Genomic DNA, 14,190 nt, shown 5'->3' with positions numbered 1-14,190 from the left:
ACACCTTCCATTTCTATAAATTTTTTGAAGAGCTTTCGATGACTTATGACCAGAAACTCTTAAAGGCCTTTATTTACCTGCAGTAAATTGACGTATTTCTTACGCTTGCGCATTTATAGGATCCATTGACGTATGATAAGAATATGTTCTCATTTGCTCCGTTGAATAAGCTTACTACAGCTGTATTTTTACTTGATACATAAATAGAATTATTTTCCATCAGTACTTACAAACGTTACTGTGTTAAAAAGAATTCCTTAAATGAACATAAATTAGCATTCACAGTGCGTCGACTGGTTGATGTGGGAATACATTTTAATGAGTCAACAAATTGAAGGTTTTGTACTGCTGATGATAATTTGTGATCCCTGTCAGCATGTTCAGACAAGTAATCGTGCGAAGGATTTCTTAATTTTGCGGTTTTAATTTCGGAAGTCGAATACATTAACTAAGCAGCAGTCCTTATTCTGAAAGCTCCCGAAGTAAAGTTGGTCTAATCCTCTTGTTATTAAGTTCTCCCATTACTGCAAGTATCAAAATTTGTAAATATGTAACTTTTCCGTTAATAGCTAAGATACAGAAAACCTGATAAGTGCATATACTAGAAGGAATAGTCACGCCCCTTTGGATAACTTACTTTGTTAAAAGCATGCTGCAGTAATTAATCATCGCAATTTTGGCTGAACAATGCTTATCATCACTTGACACCAAAAACTTGCTACAACTTAGGGTATTGAAATTGTTTAAGAAACTAATTAGAAATTATATTAATGTCCTGTAGATTCCTGAGACCGCCCTAGAGATGAAGTAAGACATTATATTAGGGCAGAATATGCATTGGTGACGTACAGAAGGACTGGGGGGAGAGGGGGGGGTAGGATTGACATGGCCCAGAGGTCATGCTGTCCCAAGTATTACAGCTAATACACTACTATTCTGACAGTATGTTATAATCTAAATTTTGCCTCTTTTGAAATCACTTATCGGTAACTTAGTAAACTATTTCAATTTTAAACTTAAAGTGTTGGAAGTGAGGAAACATTAGGAGTAAATGCATCATCGTGTGGTGAGTATTCCCTCAGCATGTGCGAATTGTCGAAGTGAATCACCTGCATTGTTGCTTCAAATGGATGCATCACACAACTGCCAGTCAGAGTTTCCACCTCACATACTCTTGAGCAGTGCATTTGTCCTGACTACTCTACAAACCATGATTAAGATAGTCATAATCTTTTGTTTCGCTTTTACGAATTGCCAAATTCATTCTGAATTTGCAATAGAATTGCTTGAATTTCAATTACCTTCTCTTTCCTCCGGAAACGGGACTATAGGAAGGGATCGGCTTTTATCATAGGCTGCATTACTACCCTCTTCGGGTTTGATACCGTCAGAGGATTCGGGCTCAAATCTATCTACCACAACCATATGTTGCCAATTCCTGCTCCTTCACTTCCCCTTGATGCGATGTTTTTCCGACAAAGCTCCAGTTCACTGCTCCACAAACACACGAATTGGCAAGCAGACTCCTCTCTCAACGACACCTAGAGAGGCATACGTGCAAACAAAATTGAAGTTCCATTGGTAAGCCGTTCTTGTGAGCCAGTAGTCTGTGTTGCCGAAAAAAAACATTACGTATTGAAGCCAACAACCCATTACGTTCATCCACCTTTCTTTTAAATGTAGCGAAAACTCTTCGTGAATTGTTCTCCGTAGCGTGCTAGAGAAACGGAGATTATGTGTAGATGTGTGTGGCTAAATAGCCGTCAGGAGTTGATTTGCATAAATCAGATCCTTACTCCCACGCATGACTGGCCTTGCCAAATGCCGTCTCGACAGATGTCCACGACAAACCTGTACATGTATTCCTGCTACCCTTCTGTCTGGAAGCGTGCATCCAAGCGGTTACCTTGGTGGTTTTTATAAGCACTACAATATTTCCTCCTTAAATTGCTATACTAAAAAGTAAATACTCCCTAAAAAAATTGGCTTTATGGGTTGTAGGCAGCTGACAGGAGGCTTTGTGGCATGTCCAAAATGTGATCGTAGGGCAAATATTAATGAGAAGGGACCAGGCGAGGATCCAGCCCTGTCTGCACACCAGATCGTGTCTGTATTGAATATGCAGTGAGTTGGCTATGTGATGCTAATCAGACACCATCACAACACTAAGTTCTCGGTTGTCTTCCCTATGTTCTCATACATAAAAATTTTTCCTAACCACTACATGAGGAGAGGAATGCCAATTACTGCTGGAATGCCGGATCAACATCGTGTTCTAGCATGTTACACATGGAGACTGCGCAAGAAGTACTGGAAACGCCTTATCAAGTGGTAAAGCGAATCGAGGGACAATCGAATAGAGTGTTATGGCTTTTTAGACAATGGAAAGCGTCATGCGCTTACATAAGCGAGAGAGAAACAACGCCATTGACAGAACGTTGAACGCTGGTAGTTGCTGATACAAAAAGAAATTACAATAGTAGACCACGACCAAGAGAATAGGACTGCCCTTTGTCAGTGTGGATGAACGTATTGTTGACCACCGGCGTGATGTACACAGTAGTTTAAAGGTTGCGCTGTTTAGCTCCAGGTAGAATAACGCCAACCTCAGCACCAGTGTCGATTAAGAAACTGAGTCTGGTAGTCTCCGCATCCAAATTGAAGAGGAGGCTAGGAGTAAAGTCAGTGGCACATGCGTGTTTTTACCGCGCTAAGGTTACCCTAACCTCAAAAGACCCAAGTATAAGGGGCAGACCAAAGGTGCTAACGAAAACGTTATTCCATTCGGTGAGAAGCAGCGCACATACACAGGGATCGGGATTGCTGTTGAAGCGACCCAAACTAACCAATCCACCATCGCCTCTAATTTCTTACTAAATTGTGTAGCAAGAATATGATCTTGCTCACTCTTTTGTAACTAAATATTCGCCTATTTAATCACCTGCTTTTATTGCCAGTAAACACTTAACTTCTATGTATCATTGATGATCAACCCAAGTGCATAACTGCCCTTCGTTCAAGTTCACGTACTAATGGTTCAAAGGTGAAGTTCGGAAAGTGAGAAACTGAAGCCCGTTGGAAAAGCAAAGTTCAAGAGCCCTCAATAATGCGAATTGTGGTGCTCCGACCAAAAAAACGGGAAGTTTAGTAGAAGTACTCACTTTCAGAGGTATTGTCACACCCATTAAGGCTATGGGTAGATGGAGTTCCTATGAAGCATTGTGAAAATTGCTGGTTTTATTCAAATAGAGAAGTAAAAAACCTTTTAAGCCACTTATTGTAATAACGCGGTTTGTACAGCACACAATTAATCAAACTTCGTGTACTGAGCAGTTGTAGTGCGCCCAAGTCTGGAACTAACACCTTCATGTTTGCCAAAAATGTAATCCTTTGACACTCACTCGCTGGATTATTCTATTCTTCTTTATAAGAAATGCTTTAAAGTGATTTTATTAGATCTGGGCTGTTCTAAAGCTCATTGAAAGGTGAAATAGATTCTCCAGAAGAACATTCCATTTTTAATTTGTTTTAGTAAATACCACCAACGTTCTCTTTTTAGTTCCTTTATAACTACTTTCCCATTTGTTATTTTTCCTAAAGAAAATGTATCACACTGCATGTTTCTGAGAGATTTTCTCCTTTTGACTTACGAGAGGTAACTGCACATTAGTAGTACACACCAAAAGCCTCTACTTGACAGATAGACAGCAAAAGAGGTGCCTCGACTAGCAGTTTATCGCCTTTTAAATAGGATAGAAGACAAATCCGTTGAATTTTTACAAGCACGGTGTAAAAGGAGCTTTTATTGACTATAATGAGGGTTGGTGTGATGCTGTAAAGCTTTCCTTGCGTGTGCGTGGGAGCATATTCTGTGCTGCGATTGTGTGGTGTCGAGAGCAAACCACTGTCTTAACACGCAGTGACTAGGTGTTACGCATGTTTATCCACCCTCACCTACACACAAGACCATTGACTAACTCACTGACGCTGACAACTTATCAGGTCTGTTTCTGTTCTCAACAAGTGGGAAAGTTCATGCATTCTCCTGCCATAAATATTCCTGAAAATTTGTACTTCGAGGTTTTTTCTAGCAAAATTTCCATCACGAAACTGCACAACCAACTCAAAAGCATTTAGCTGGAGAGCGCATACCTAACAAGTATGCTGTACTTTGATGCAGTGGCTTTGGAGGTTTTTATATGGCTTGCGATTAAATCGGGAAAGTGAGTCACCTATACGGGGATAATGGGTTGGCATCAATCGTCAGGGAAAGTAGCGGTTAATCGCAAGTCAAAGGTAAACAGGGAGTCAATCCTTTCGTTTCAGTTGCAGATTTATAAAAGTCACTGTTTTGTGACACCGGTTGGAGAGAGCACAGAAGCATGTCCCCAAACCTCCCATTATGCTTATCGCAGTGGGGATGAGAACTTTTCATTGAGACGCAATCCAAAACATTCATTTTGTCGTTACCATGGTAGATTTTACTCAAACGATTCCATTTATTGTTTGCTCATGATAGCTAGAGGTGAAGATATCATTCTTATACTCATTTATGAAAGGCATCCAACTTCAGTTACCTTACCATATATCATTAAAACGATTAGTATCTAAGAAAATTTAGACGAATCTTATGTGTTGAGTTGCCTGACACATCAAATTTGAACAAGCACTTCCCACTTCTTTTCCCTGAGATGATGTGACACTGTCATTTTCCGGAGAGATTTCCCAGATAAATAGTGGTCAAAAAATGCAGTTTTCGAATTCAAATAAGCTTTTCAGTGATACTACAGGCTTTGGGCACCACCGAAATGTTTTGCTGCAGCTACTATGGGTGTGTGTAATTAGCAAATGTGGTAACTCTCTACGAAGTTGTGAGAAATTTCATACTTGTGATTCCAACCTCCAATATGAGTCAACCACGTGAATGTCCCAGGCAGAGATCAAGCTTTGTAAAGCAAAAGAGGCAGCTCCGTTTGTGAATGCATAAGTGTATAGCAGGCTTTACCTGCATTTCAATCTCAAAAAAACAAAAATGTTGACAAGTACTGTTAATTACATTACGATCGGATCACTTTGACAATCAGAGATTCGATTTAGGCTCTATTTTAAAGTCCATAGGAATGTTCTTTTAACCTTCAACCCTACGTATCCTATTGCAAAATGTTATCCGTTTCATTTGACCTTTATTTAGGCTTCCTGTGATGGCACTTTTCTCACCAAAATCTGTACAGTAAGTCGTTACGCGGTTCCGAGATGCATTTATTTCCCTTTCCCTAAAAATGGTCTTAATTAAGCCTTAACCTCCTTTTCTGACAAGTAGTGGGTACTCAGGCCCTCTCACCGTCAAACCCTTCAATTCTTTCTGATCTGCACGTAAAAACGGAACTCTTCCCTCTTTCCTGGCTACCGTCCTCCACAAACGCTTACACATTGGCGTTTTCCTTGGTGACGATGCAATCAGCGCATTGAAATTGCTTACGGCTTAAAATTACTCTGGAAACGACCTGTGGCAATTTTTATTTCCACCCTTAAACAAACTTTTAATCATAAAAAGTTCAAAGGACTCGCGTCATTGCTTAATGTACGTTAAACTATAGCAAAATTTGTTTTTCCAGTGTTTCACAAATTTACTAACTTTGTAGCAAAAATTCTAAGGGGTAAAATTACTTTGATTGCAAATATTCAACTTATTTTTCTTCATTTTCAGTAATAGTATACAAGATGGATAGGTGGCATTCTTCATTTAATATGTAGTTTTCTTTGATTATAACATGTGACATGCCAAGTTAAGATTGATGATGCCACACCGGACCATTCTGGACACTGAATACATTCACCATTAGCAGGTCTAAGTATTGTTTCTTAATTTGTACTTTTGGTCTGCTGTTGCTCTCAAAAGTCCAGTTTTATTTATTTTTCTTCTAAATTCATTACTGTGTTGCATGATCTGCAGTCAAGTGCCTTCGCTTTTGTGCTTCATTACTTCAACAATAAATTCTACATAAATAACTTTGTTTAGGTCCCATAAGAGAATAAAGTACACAACTTTATTTATTAATTTCCCATATTTAAATAGGAAGATAATGACAAGAATAGTGCTATATTTTAACTTCTTGCGTACCGATCAGAGCACCATCAGAACCAAATGAAAGGGCCCTTCCAGATGACTTTTGACTAATACACCTTTTTTGCTGCAGTATTTTTTGAAATGCAATAGCTGCTGACAGATCATTCTGTTTGTAAAGGGGCACTTAGATATTGTTTACTCCGTTTTAACCTCTGTAGTACTTCACTTGGAAGGCGAAATAAATGAAATTAGGGAAAATCGAGTGGAGTGAAGATAGGCAAACTAGTGATTAATAACAAACGGCATATGAGAAAACATAAGGGAGAAGAAAACAGAAGGATAGGAGAAACAAATGAAATGTGAACGTTTTTGTCTCATGACATCAATCTCGAGCCTTTGAGTAGGCCTCTGCTCACATTCATGTAGTTTTCAATGCTTTTCAATGCAGTCAATCTCTTCGACTCTTCGCGAGTTCTCAGGCAGCTTTCAGCTTTTCTGTAAGGTGGTTCGAAGAAGTACGGTTGGTGCCCTTTACCGTCCCATATTTTTGTTGGACTGAATGAAACTGCATGGCTAGCCGATGGCAGTCTTGATGGTCTGCCTTTGGAACAATTAATTACCCTACGCTTGATTCGGGGTTCGGCGACCCTGCTACCGCATCCAGCGCGTCCAAGAGCAGAAGCAGCATTGTTTTTGGAACTCCGGTCGATGTCGAGGGGAGCCCAAATGTTCTCTGGCACATCACTCATGTCTTTTGGTGGAATGTGGGTATAGGAGCGATATTTGAGCAGCCAATCACTGACCTTCTGTTCCGCAAGGCTTCGATGCGATTGGCGGTCGGCAAAGATCTTTTTCAATCGATCTGGTGAACTGGTTGCGGTTTTTGCATTCGTGTTGAAGGCGAGATCTTCTGTGGACGACTGTATCTCACAGTATGTCTCATTGAGCAGGGTTTTGGGACCAATTTCAAGTTTGCATTTATGGTTTTTTGTAGTTCGACCACTCAGCATTGGCCACAAACTGTGAAATTCTGTAGTCTCGGTCATGTGGATAAAATAGCTAAAAATTTACTTAATCATGCAGAAGCTATGCGTTTGCAACCACTGTGGGGAATTGATTTGAGGACGTGTGTTTGAACATGTCACGTGAACTTCCTGACACTTTGGTAGCTGATCTACACGAGCACATTGCGAGTTGAAACGGAGCCTTTGCATCAAATTTATGTATTATAATTGCTTTACACCTTATGTTAACGTGAATAAGTGCTTCTTTGAATTTAAATCAATACCAATTAAGTTGTCAAGCCCCCAGCATGTCACAACCTCTTCAACAATGAAAATCAGAGGCACCTGCAAGTCTTTTATTATGTGGTATACCATCAGATACACTGCTCTTATATGGAGTTTAAGGCCAAATATGACTCAAATTTTAAGAGCATAATCTTATTTAGATTCAAGATAAGTATGTTCAGCCATTCGTGATCTCATCTGAAAGAGACCAATTCCATTAGCAATTAAAAACACATAATATTGTAGCATTTAATGAAAGTTTCAAACAGAAGATAAAATTTTGCAATGGTTAAGGCAATAAATTTACCTCCTGCTTCAGTGAACGGGAAAAAGGGGTAATTTTCCTCCACCATGTCTTATTGTCCTGCACTGGAGATGTGCCAAAGTTGTGAAAACTAACGATTTGCTGTAAATGTCAAGAAACTGAGTTTACTCTTGTAACTTGGCATTAAATCTTGTTTAACTTCACCAAGGCCTCAGGTGTAACGGTGGATTTCACTCCCCCTCAAGAGCTTACGCGTTATACAACGGTAAAAAAAGGTATTTTTTGAGGTGGGTTTTGGCAAGTTGGTCGCAAATACAGGAGAAGTAGGTATTTGTTGACTAATTACATCACAGATTTAAGGGAAACTAAAAAATTCGAGGGGTTAAAATGCTAGCAATGCAAAGTAAAAGTTGCTTAAAATTGTTTTACCGCATTTTGGTGTCGCTAAAGTGTCAACCTGTCCGCATTGCGCCGTTCAGTAGTTGTTTTCGGGGTGGGTCCTTTTGGAATTCAGGGCATACTTCCCTTTGGTTAAATTTCGGTTTTAGCTAAGCATCAGTTGAACTTGGGATTTTGTTAATTTGTTAATGCGTCCATTTAGAATTAAAGAAATGTAAAGTATTGCAGAGAAAATCAACCCCATGTATGGAGGAAATCACAATTTACAAGTATATGATCCACAAATAGCTTCTTTAACTACCCATGTATTCGGATAGGTCTGCACTTGGATGAAAGATTTACCATAGTAAATAGCATGTTTGTCGTTTGATGCGAAGTGCATTTTTGATATGCATAGAGCAGAGAAATAACTGACAAGATTTCAAAAAACCTAACGCAGATCGCCGTACGTCAAGAAAACCTCTTATGTGATTATTAAGAGAGGAGTCGTTGTAATTCAGGAGTACCTGGTCTTTAAATAAGAAATCCAATTTATATACGAATCCTGAAAATTTTTCGTATAAAAAATGTCTCCGACGGTTATTTTAAAAAGAACTTTTAATCTTAATCTGGCTATTGGAGCGCCAACGCCTCAGTCGGCTGCAAATCCATAGACTTTCATTATGTACGTAAAAGCATGTATTTGACATAAAAGACAATGCACAGTTACATCTCAATGAGGTTTTTCTCCTCTTGTTTATGATCTTCTTCCTCCGTGGCAGTTTTGAAGGAATTATCCTTCTCTTCATCCTTGTATTTAAACACCTCCTCACTCTCGCTTTCTGCTGGTGGTGGGGTGATTGCATGCTTGTCGGTAGAGGTGCGATTTTCGCTAGTCTCTTCTGACTGTTTACGTTGCTCCATAAGCCGCATTCGAATTACATCCAGGGGAGATAAATCCAACTCGCCTTGATGTTCGCTCTTCTTCCGTTGCACCAAACTGAGGAGGGTGCGTTTAGGTGCCCCTGCGGCCTCCAATTTTAATTGACTGGCAGGCTTAATAGGCTTGATGAGCACCATTACTGTGTACACTAGCCAGATATCGCTAAATTGGTGGTTGTACCTGGTGGCACCTTGTGCCGGAGTTTATGCGAGCCATCAACCACTCCGATGCATGCGTTCGTCGTACTCGTGCCAGTTAGCGAAGTAGCTAGCTAACCAGTGAGCTACAGAGACTCACTTGATTTGCACACAAATCACAGACAAGGCGCAACAAGATGTCACTGTAGCTGGTCAAGCAGAGTTGGCATTTCGAAGATTGAAATAAAAGGATCTTGGTCTCATCCTAGATCAGGAACCCTGTGTTTCTCAGCAATTTAGCAAAATTTCGGATTTTCTTCTCTGTTTGCGATTTTTCAATAAACTCCTTCTTTGTCGATAAGTATTGCGTGCTAGAAGTCGAGGGTTCAATGAAGGGAGTCATGTGTTCACTCAGCGACTGCAAAACGAATTTATTGTTCTGTTTTCTCTGCATCTGGCTGTGGGTTTCTTTTCGAAATGGCTGATTAATAAAGTTGTTTGGTACCGAGCTTCAATAAAGAAAAGTTTTCATGTTCTTAACTCAAATCCTCCTCTCTATCCACCCAAAAAGGTGTCGGTTGTAACCACTCAAGAAGAAAGAGGATTTAATTAAAAGTCTAGCATTTATTAATCCCAAACCCACTTTTCTTTCCTACTACGAAGCAAATTTGGCTTAAGTTTTTAGTCAAGCAGAAATAGTAAGGCGGATGCTCCAGCCACTTTTTCTGCTTGGACGATAAGGAACATGTAGCCATCCAAATTATACCTTTCCTCTTTTTATTAAATTACATTCGAATCAGATTTTAAAGCCACCTTCATAAACAATTGTAACGAAGTGTTTTGTACGGATACTTTCTTGGTTGAGCAATAAATACCAGGACTACAGTGGGTTAAGGGAACGAACCTTCTGTTCAAGTGGCTCGGTAAATGCGTATCACTACGATCCTCCAACACCTTGCAAACAAACAGCAGATGAGGTCATTTTAAATGTTTAGAGTAATATGTATATGCTATATATCCGTTAAATATATGCATCTATGGCGATTTTGCAATGACTTTCTCTGTAATGATGATAAAATTTAGCTATTTGACTTCCAAATCTCCATTTTTTTGTGCAAACTAAGCTGAGGTTTCCCACTTTAGCTACTGTTCGAGAATTAATGACTCTTCCCGAGTCATCGCTGAATACAGTATCACGAAGCCTTAAACCATATCTTCTATGATGAAGACTTGTTATAACAGGGGATTGGTCCAATTATTTCCATTGCCTTTATTCGTTCATTTAGGTTCTACATGTATTTTCTCATCCTGATCCCCTCGCACTTGGGTCACCATCTGCCACATTTGAAAATGTTAATTTTAGATTGCCCTCAGCAGATAAGATATCGGCAAATTTCTTTGCTAGTGTTGTAGGGAGCTATTTACTCGAATTTTTTGCTCATCGAAATGGATTTTTGAAAAGTTCGAATAATTTTAACACCCTGGGAGTTTGTTTAACTCCTCATTTTGGCTTCCCGGGCACTTAAGGCCCGGGGTTTTTGCTTTCGTGGGGCAGCATGGTCTTATGACCATGCCATTAGCCTTCCAGCCCGTCGACAGTGTATATTCTGCCCTAGGATTATCACTTCTTTCGTTTTTAGGAAAGACTCAGGATGCTCCACAATTTCTTTTAATATTTCATGCCGTTCCCGCAGTTCATCTTTTTGCAGAAACAGTCTATAGACTATAGACTGAAGTCTATAGACTTCTTGAGCACTTTCAATCGCCACATTTGTCCGGTTTGTTAAAGGGTCAGCAGTAAATATGACCACAAATTTTTTCGGACTTTATTTAGCGGGTTGTAAATAGGGTCCACAGTGTCACATGACAGGTCACTGATTTGATGCTGCGATACTATATCCACTACTACCGACGGCGAAATTCCACACTACCTTTCATGCAGATATGGTTTCATTGTCAGACTTTATATGGATGAAATACCCGAAACTTAACAATAAATACTAGGGAGAAAAATTGAAGTTATCTTTGAGAACCTTCTGCGTGAGTTCAACACTTTAACTGTGGATTTTAAGTCATTTTAGCCACTCAATTTGTACCTGATGCTAAAACCACGTTAATCCTTCAGGCCAAGTAGGTTAGGATTCAACTACGCAGGAATGTCCTTTTTCAATAAACGGAGATTGGGTAATGCGTGGTATCCCGACACAAATCAGTGACGCACAGATTCGTCTTAAAACGGTCTGAAATTTTAGATTACAACTAGATCTTTTGTCAAAAAACGATTTATCTATGTATATTTTAATTTGTAAGGATTATATTGTGGTAGGACGAGGCAACTTTTCTTACCACACAGATAGATCAGCAGATGGGCTTAATGCATTGGAGATGGGAAGACTGGGGCATGTCATATCCCATCTAAAAATAGAAATTCTTTTAATGAATCAAAATGGCTTTGATAATACTCTGCCCAGTCTTAAAGGCGATGCAAGACGTGAAGATGGAGGTTTGAAAAAAAAAACCATAAAACGCTGGAATAAATGTCCTCATAAATGAATGTGGAACAGGAAAATAGGCAGTGAAATTTTTTGCTCCTTTTTGACTTTTTGATTTTATCACCCCTCCACGTCGTGGTATAAGAAGGGTTTTGCGATAGGAACGAGGACGACATGGAGATGATGCCCCTGTTACCATGATTTGTGAGTAATTTAATCACATCCATCTTAATTAATGCTGGACTGCTAAATTGAAGGGATTTGATTGAGAAGTAGTACTGGTGATTGAAAAATGGACAATTCTGCAAGTACTTTCAAATCCCATTGTCTCTCTTAACAGCAGTTCGCTATTTGGAACTGGGTTTGAATTCTATTTCTTCTGAATGGCCATAGATAAAGGCCTTTTATCTTTTAAAAGGCTGCAGCTTTGGTGGGTTTTTGCTTACACTTATCTAAAGCACTCGTAGTCTCTTTTGTTTCAGCTGATATAAAAATAAAAAGCAAAGGGTGAGATTTGCTCGCATTCCATTCCAATTGATGATTGAAATCATCATATCCAAATTTGATTTAAATTATATCATGAAGAAAGTAGTATGAAAGATCCAACACTGACTGATTTGTACTTTTTGTGCTAAAAAGAAGATACTGAGCATTTGAAAAAAGAATACTAACAATCGTTGACAAGTTGAATGATATCAAAACTACTGAAATACTTTGTTTATGTGCTGAACCCTTGGTTTTGGTTTTGTGGATACTTACGACACCTCCTTTTTATTTTCTTTGTGTTGTGTGACCCAGAGGCCATGCCAGCAGCCCCCCCCCCAGCCCCTCTCTGCGTCGAAAATACACGATCTCTATTGTTATATAACTTCTTTTGGCTCTAGGGAAGACTCAAGGCCCCGCATCAAAGATAGCGGAAAGCAAACCCGATCCTAACGTGGCGGAAGAAGAGCACATGCTGTGGATGGGAGAATGGGTGATGACCTTTAACAGAAAGGTTAAAAATGACGTCTGCCTTCAGCAGCTCTCTTAATCCCCTATTCCCCAGGGATGATATAAACAACTGAAGCAACACTAGCTGTAAATCATTTGTACAAGTTCGTTACGGAGCTGTCTACGGCGCCTGCATCAAAATAGCGATTAAGTAAAAACGTGAAACCTCCTTCACCTCAGTACTAGGTGGATAGAGTCCATGTTGATAAACCATGTTGCATCCCACCCTTTGTTGCATAACCCTGCTTTTTGGCAAGTGATCTTGAGACTACCGATGGACATACAAGACGACCACTGCATTCCCTTCATTACAATGCAGTTCCCATGAGGGACGAGACTCAAGTTCCGGTCGAATTACCAAGAGGGGTCAGTAACGTAAATACGATGACTTGCACAGTTGGTTCATGAGTGTTTTTCTTACATCACTAATTTCGTTGTGATGGCCGATGCGGAAGGTATACCAAGTAGTGTCCCAGGGGCGAAGCTCAAAGGTAGAGAGCGAGGCTATGTGATACCTAATTTGTTTGTTTAATCCCACGTTTTGTTCAAGTAAACACTCAAAGTTCGGCTTTTGTACTTCCACTGGATGGTACGGTCTCAGGGCCATGCCAGTAGTTCCCCCACACCTTCCCTACGTCGTCAATACATATTCTGCTCTACTATTATTCCTTTTTTCAACTTCTAGAAAGACTGAGGGGTGTACACTACTTTTATTCGCGAAACCTCAGGCAAAATGAGCACTTTATCACGGATCATCGTAACCATCCTGGCTGACAATATTGTCAAATTTCCATTTGGAAAGTTGTTTTACTTTCTTTTAAATATTTTTGTCAAAGCATTTATTGGAAAATATACGCCAGAAGTATAGTAATCTCAAAATACGTTCCGTCTTCGCAGTGAGCATAATTACAAGTTGACGTTCAAATTAAATTTCAAATCTTTTACCGACCAGTTGTTTCCCAACTTTTTCAACAAAGTACATTCCTAAATTAAACTTCCTTCTTCGGGTTCAAATGAAATAATTCGAAGTTTTTGAAAAAAAAAGGATAAAAAACAAACACAACTCGCTTCTACTCCTGGTTCGCAAATGCGCTATAAAGGGGCGAAGGAAACATCCTACCACACCGCACTCTTGTCAGGGCGAGGCGCCTTTCAATGTCAAAGTAACAAATGCTTTAGGGAAGCAGGGAGTCGGAGATTATAATGGGAATTTTGACGTTTGCTTTGGTTGTCGGAAAAGTGACTGATGTGACTGCAGAGCTAGTGTGTTTTTATGTGAAGGGAGTTGGTGGTGAAACTCTTGGCCGTGAATTTCGTTGGTGAGTGCGCACCGTTTTACCGGAGGGAGAAAGATTTAAAAAGTTTAATGCGTTAGACTAGTAAGCATAACATTTACAATGGTCTGTGTGCACTCTATTCAGCAGTTAAATCAAGGTATTCAAAGGCGCAGGATCTCAACCCTAACGATGACTTTTCGAAGTAAGGAATTCTGCCTGGAGGACGGAATTCAAGAAAACCTTTTTTAAACTTCTAAGACGTTATATTTATTCCCGGAGTTGTCCACAAAGAAGCTATAAAGCGACCCAGCTTAGAAGTGGTTTTGTCATCAGCAAAGTAGTAGCACAG

The 14,190-nt window shown here is 39.6% G+C and overlaps 2 protein-coding genes across 2 annotated transcripts; one reads left to right on the top strand and one right to left on the bottom strand. All coding sequences in view use genetic code 11, as the record gives it.

The window, feature by feature from the left end:
- Positions 1–6,441: 6,441 nt before the first annotated feature.
- EGR_04668 (hypothetical protein) lies at positions 6,442–9,079 on the bottom strand (the record flags this gene model as incomplete). The annotated part of the gene is made up of 2 exons (XM_024493917.1): positions 6,442–7,126; positions 8,730–9,079. 2 exons carry the CDS (start codon positions 9,077–9,079, stop codon positions 6,442–6,444), a joined length of 1,035 nt encoding a protein of 344 aa, XP_024351670.1.
- Positions 9,080–11,235: 2,156 nt separating this feature from the next.
- Positions 11,236–13,552, top strand: EGR_04667 (hypothetical protein; the record flags this gene model as incomplete). The annotated part of the gene is made up of 4 exons (XM_024493916.1): positions 11,236–11,263; positions 11,343–11,582; positions 13,293–13,431; positions 13,462–13,552. The coding sequence occupies 4 exons, from the start codon at positions 11,236–11,238 to the stop codon at positions 13,550–13,552; spliced, it is 498 nt and encodes a 165-aa protein (XP_024351669.1).
- Between the last annotated feature and the right edge of the window lie 638 nt (positions 13,553–14,190).

The sequence above is a fragment of the Echinococcus granulosus genome (assembly GCF_000524195.1).
Source record: "Echinococcus granulosus chromosome Unknown EG_S00030, whole genome shotgun sequence".
NCBI classification, from domain to species: Eukaryota; Metazoa; Platyhelminthes; class Cestoda; order Cyclophyllidea; family Taeniidae; genus Echinococcus; species Echinococcus granulosus.
This window is presented reverse-complemented; position numbering and strand designations above follow the sequence as displayed.